The sequence below is a fragment of the Aricia agestis genome, chromosome 8 (genome assembly GCF_905147365.1).
Source record: "Aricia agestis chromosome 8, ilAriAges1.1, whole genome shotgun sequence".
NCBI lineage: Eukaryota > Metazoa > Arthropoda > Insecta > Lepidoptera > Lycaenidae > Aricia > Aricia agestis.
In genome coordinates, this window is record NC_056413.1 from 9,940,687 (window position 1) to 9,947,102 (window position 6,416).

The window sequence follows — 6,416 nt, forward strand, 5'->3', positions numbered from 1 at the left end:
TTAACATTAAATAATAATTTTATGTTTTAACCTACTATTATTTAATCCAAGCACATAACAATTATAGAACGTTTTCAAATTTTGCTTTAGTTTAAAGTAAAACATATTGCATGTTTAATTAATTTATTATGCAGTTAGAACTTAGAAGAGAGTCAAGACAATAGAAAATATATTTTAGAGATTTTATTCAAGTATTATTAATACAATATTTGTGTTTTTAAATAGTTTCCTCTTAAAATATATAGTAGCTATTCTACTACCATACTACTATGTGCAACATCTTCATTAATTTCAACATCTCGACATTTTGCAGCTTGTAGCTCTCTTCGGATCTGGAAAAAAAATTCTTATAAAATATCTATATTTTAAGAAAGTTACATAAAAAAATATTTATTATCACGCTGAAAATTAAAAATTAAGGTTTGGGATGTAATATATTGTGTAAATATTAAACAACCAAAGCTCGAACTTACCTCCAGAGTGATTGTGGGATGTGATTGTTTTCTTAACAATTCTAAAAGAGCATCTCTTTGCTCAGAAGAAATATCCGCCTTATACCTTTGTACAAATGTTAACAGAGCTTGATGCCATAACACTGGTAGGTTTCTTGTTTCACTTTGGAACCTAAAAAAAACAAGGCAGACATACACTAAAACTTTAAATTCATTACTCATATTATTACAATCTTGGCAACAAGTGTAAATAAAACAGGTACAATACTAACCTTAGAAAATGGAAAACTACAGAATCCACTACTCTGTAGGGAAGGGCATATTTTTTATCAAATAAAATTCTTAGGAATATTGAATTAGCTCCAGTATAATCCATTTCAGCAATTTTCAATAATGCAGCACTTGAGTGGAGCACTGGTATAGAGTTCCGAGCCAAAACTGAACCAATAATGATTGCTTCTCTCAGGGTACAGTCACCTGCCTAAAAAAATGTGTCAATATATTATCGTTTTAATTGATTGATTAAATATCATATTTGTTATTTTATTGTCATTTCTTACCTCTAGAAGTGGAAGCAGAATACCCTTCATGAAAGCTCCTGGTTTAAACAAAGCTTTTCTTAGAGCTTGGTACAGGTGAAAGTTCAATCTCTTGTATTCGGCTAAGTCATCTCTAACTCTTGGCAGCAAAACTAGATTATAGAAACGCTGAGCCATTTTCTCCTTTAAATTGGATGCAAATATTCTTGTTGCCTATAGAAAAGTAAAAATTAAAATTTATATAAATTTTAGTTAAACGCTTAAAAAATGTTGTGCATAAATTAGTATTTACATTATCATTCAAATAAACAATTCTTATATCTCATTATAAAAGAATATTTGCTTCATGTATAAAAAAGTTTCAGTAATTTATAAATTACTTGATACATAGCTGCCGCAGACCAAGTTGTTGGCTCAGTGAGGTATAGTATGTGTTCCCAGTTCTGCAAGTGTGGTATCATTTTGAATGCCTTTGGTAATTTTCCTGACCTGTACTTCTGTAGTACATCTCTTACACCTTCATACATTGTTTTTATTCTAGAAATAGGACATAAATTTAGGCTTATAATTAACTGATCACCAGAAATAGTAACATTTCACAGGCAAAAATAGTAAATGATCACCAAAATAAAGACCACCATTTTAATGTAAAATGATAACCAAAGATTTAACATCTTAAAACCAAAAATAGTAAATGATCACCAAAATAAGTAAATGATCACCAAAATTAGTAAATGATCACCAACATTATACTAGCATTTTAAAATAAAATGATCGCCAAAATTAGTAAATGATCACCAACATTATAATGTAAAATTATAACCAAATATATTTTTATTTAGCAAATATCCTATTAGAGATAAGAAGACAGATAGACAGACAAACAGACTTCGAAGTCTTAGAAGAGAGTCCCGTTTGTACCCTTTGGGTACGGAACCCTAAAAACGGGACTCTATTACTAAGAGTTCGATGTCTGTCCATCTGTCTGTCTTTCTCTAGGGCCTAGGCTAGGGATTGCAATCCGGATACTTCGAAACCCGAAAAATCCGGATAATCCGGATTTTTTGGACCTCTGAAAAATCCGGATTTTTATTTTTCAAAATCCGGATTTTCGGTTTTTTCGAATAGTAGATAAAATTATGAAAAATAAGCTTTTACGTAATATAAAATTAATTTAAATGTATCCTGTAATATCTGACATACAAATTCACATTTGTTTAAAGGCGCTATCACAACTTTGCGTGGTCTACACGTACCAAATTCAGAATTTCGTATGTCTAACATTCCACTGTGTAGTTATTTGTTGGTTGTAATTCATTTCTAACATTTTTTCATTTTATTTAAAAGAAATAACGACAATATTTTAATTTCTTATAACCTAGCTCTTATTTTACTATATTATTATGTTTTCTTTATGATAATATAAATAGGTACAATGATGATAAAGGGGTATGAAGATTTTTGTATGAAGCCTGGCCGACCTACTGTCCGCCATTGTGTTTTTCCGCGTTCACGAATTTTTTTTTCAAAAATGCATAGCTAACATCAATACAAACAAAAAATAATATTGGACAAAACCGCGTAGTGTCACATTTCGAAGATTTGAGCTGCCAAAGTTGCAATGTCTAAAATTAATAAATAATTTTAGTATATATAAATATTTTGTTTTTGTTTACATTGAGGTTATAATTATCCTACTACTTAATATCATAAATACGAAAGAGTGTCTGTCTCAGTCTGTATGTTTTGTTTGTCATTATTCTGTGCAATAGCCTTAATATAAATATAATATCCAACTGGTGGGCAATGGCGCCGCCCGAATCTTTTACTTATCTTATACGTGGGAGAGCCATGCTTCGGCACGAATGGGCCGGCTCGACCGGAGAAATACCACGTTCTCACAGAAAACAGTTTTCGCCGAGTGAGTGAGTTTACCGGAGGCCCAATCCCCTACCCTATTCCCTTCCCTACCCTCCCCTATTCCCTTCCCTTCCCATCCCGACCCTCCCCTATTACCCTATTTCCTCTTAAAAGGCCGGCAACGCACCTGCAGCTCTTCTGAAGCCGCAGCTTCATGCTGCCGCCGCCCATGGACACTCGCAAGTGTCCATGGGCGACGGAAGTTGCTTTCCATCAGGTGACCCGTTTGCTCGTTTGCCCCCTTATTTCATAAAAAATAAAAAATCTTGCTCCAGCGTCACCGTTTACCAGCCCAGCTGGTATGCCTCCAGTGGGGAGTTTATCGCCGTGTTCTAGACTAAAGTCTTCGCAATCCTTGTTTCCTCATTGGTAACGTACCCGCTGACGAGTTGGCAATTAAGAAAAAAAATAGAATCCTTGCCAGAAGCATAACTGGACAATGAAAGCTCAACAAGCACCTTTACAGAATAGGTGTTAATAGCATTACGACTTGCAGATTCTGTGACACACCTATTCACATTCTACTTGACTCTACTGCTCTACTACAGAGCAAAAACTCTCCTAATTTACCAAAGAGGAAAATTGTGGCACCAATCCCAATCACATCGTAAAATTTATGAGCAGCAATGGGTTGGGGATGGTACTTAAATACGAAAGATTCACAATAGATCTTCAAGGATCGTCGTTACGTCAGGATTACCTTCAGAGGAAAAAAAACACCTCCAGAGCATAACGCCCATATTTCTTAGGCCTAGATACCCACTCAGTAGATATCCAGCCTAGATTTATGCGGACAACGTGACCAGCCTAATTAAGCTTAAGCCACTTAAGCTTGGCCGTCTTGATTCCCACGTCTCTGATTCTAGTTTGGGAGCACATTATGTTTTTTGTTTTGTTGAAATTTGAGCTATATTGACGTTTATGAAAGAAACTAAATTTTGACAGTTTTACCGGAAAAACATTGGAGTAAAAGTTTCTTTCGTATCTCGATATCTTTCGCTTTTGAAAATCTATATGTCAAGCATGACGATCCGCTTTTGACATTTAGTTTCTTGATTCTGTTTTTATTTTTATTATGGCACTTGGCTATAAAACCATGGCCAGTGTCGAATAAATAGCAACCCTGTCTATAGCCAGAATTATAGTTTTGATCTACAAACTACGAATAATAAAGTTCCTTAGTTTTTTTTATTCGTATTTCGTAGATCAAAACTATAATTCCGGCTATAGACAAGGTTGCTACACGTCGATTTTTTTAATTTGCCGCCATTTACTCGACACTGGCCATGGTTTTATAGCCGAGGTGCCATAATTAAAAAAAAAAGAACCAAGAAACTAAATGTCAAAAAAAAATAATTGCCGTTGCTTTAATGGTTGCTATGGAAAGAGATGCCATTACTTTCTTCCGAAGAATCGACTGGGAAACCCCGTGCTAGCTACGCAGATACTGTTATTTTAATCTCTTCTTTTTTACACCCATGTGAAAATCTCTAACGAAAAATGCTAATTTTTAAGACGTTTTATTTTGCACTTTTAAAATTAATGTTAAATAAAGAAATAATAAGAAAATAACTCACATTTAAAGCTGTTTATCCAAAAAATTCATAAAATTACAAAAAATCCGGATTATCCGGATAATCCGGATTTGAGGATGAAAAAATCCGAAAATCCGGATTTTTTTCAAAATCCGTTTTTTGCAATCCCTAGCCTAGGCTATATCTCAAGAACCGCTCCAGCTAGACTTCTAAAAATTAATAAAAAAATTCACAGATTGTGTATATCTGTTGCCGCTATAACAAGTACTAAAACAAAATAAAATTATTATTTAAGGGGGGCTCCCATACAACAAACGTTATCAACAAAGGCTTTTTGGCCTTTTTTGCTCGATATCAATAACGGTAATAACAACCAACAAAAACACAATTTTAGGTCTAATTTTGTTCCATAATGGTACGGAACCCTCCATGTCCGACTCACACTTGGCCGACTATTTTGTTAATAATATGATTACATGTTTTGTCAATCATAGTGATTTATTTGGACAGAAATAAATATATGTATAGTTTAAAAGTATTACATATTTGTATAGAAATAAATATATGTATAGTTTAAAAGTATTACATATATTTCTGTTATATGGTACCTGTAACACGTATAACAATAAACACGTGGTGTGAAGCGTCCATAGATATAATTATTATTATTATAGTATGCAGTGGCGCCGCCGCGGTGGCGGTGCCGCTGCGGCCCGAGTGTAAACACTTAGCGACAACAAAAAAAAAAATACCTTGGATCAATGTTTTGCAGTTTTAATGTCTCCACATCAGAAAACTGAGTTTGGAGCTCTGTGTGTTTGTCTGTTATTTTGTCCCGTATTATATCTGCCAGTGTTCTAGTCTTCTCGGGCTTGGCTGACATAAACATTTTCAGAGCTTCTTCATCTTCCTCATTTATTTCTATATTATCGTAGTATGTGTCCGGTTCTAGATCATCATGGTCGGAATCTTCATTGTCGGTGTCTAGAAACAGAAATGATCAAGTGAGTGAAGTTTCCATAACCATAGAATATAATATGTATTATTTACATTGTCAAAGAGTATGATTGGAAGCTAGTATAGAAATTTACCATTTAAAGCCATTGGCATAGCTTTCTCCATAGTAGAACTTGCCGGGAGACCCTCATTTAGTTCGGCTTGTTGACGTCTAGCAGCTTTAAGGATTTTCTTTGATAGGTCTGCATTAACAAACTAAAAAGAATGAAAACTTACAGAAAAGTGAACGATAAAATGTTTTAAATATAGTGGAAATATTACTTATAACAATAAATACATAGAAAATAATAAAAACTATATTTACCTCATCATCATCATCGTGTCTGTTTTTCTCTTTCTGTCTGTTTTTACTTTTGACAGAATTTCCAGATTCAATTTGATCGGCCAGTGAAATATTCTTTCCAATTTGCGATGGTTTAAGTTTTTTTGCTTTACCCATTTTAGATTTTTTAATAATTTACAATTTTATTCGCAAACACACGTGTTTTATGTTTATTCATTTGATTGACATTGACAGACGACAGTTCACAGTTCCCTGGAGAGAACTATCAACTGACGTCTGACAGCTTTCACTCGACAGCTGACAGCATGCCATTGACTATTTTTTTTAATTCGTCCCGGTCGAGACAGGCAAAGGGAGCGTTGCCCATACAGCCATTGACTATAGACAATCGAGTGACATCCTATTTTTATGATAATGCAAAGTGTTTACCTTATACAGCTTTGTATCTTGTTCAAATTAGTGTACCGATTTTTTAAATATTATTATCAATGCAATGTAATTTTATTTTCATATCTACATATACAGGGTGCAATTGAACCTACTTGCCAATTTTTTTTTGGGGCTTAGGTATCATTCGGTGAGTCCATTAAACCAAAAAAATAGGGTGTTAATTTTTTTACAATAACATATTTTATCCCAAAAAAAATCGATGCACAATGGTCACTTCATA

General features: G+C 33.7%; 1 protein-coding gene across 1 annotated transcript; it reads right to left on the reverse strand.

Moving 5' to 3' along the window:
• Positions 1–231: 231 nt before the first annotated feature.
• LOC121729981 (bystin) lies at positions 232–5,966 on the reverse strand. The gene is made up of 8 exons (XM_042118765.1): positions 5,768–5,966; positions 5,538–5,658; positions 5,199–5,430; positions 1,372–1,528; positions 1,013–1,204; positions 725–933; positions 474–624; positions 232–332 (listed from the first exon to the last, which is right to left on the reverse strand). Exons 1-8 carry the CDS (start codon positions 5,900–5,902, stop codon positions 249–251), a joined length of 1,281 nt encoding a protein of 426 aa, XP_041974699.1. The 5' UTR covers positions 5,903–5,966; the 3' UTR covers positions 232–248.
• Between the last annotated feature and the right edge of the window lie 450 nt (positions 5,967–6,416).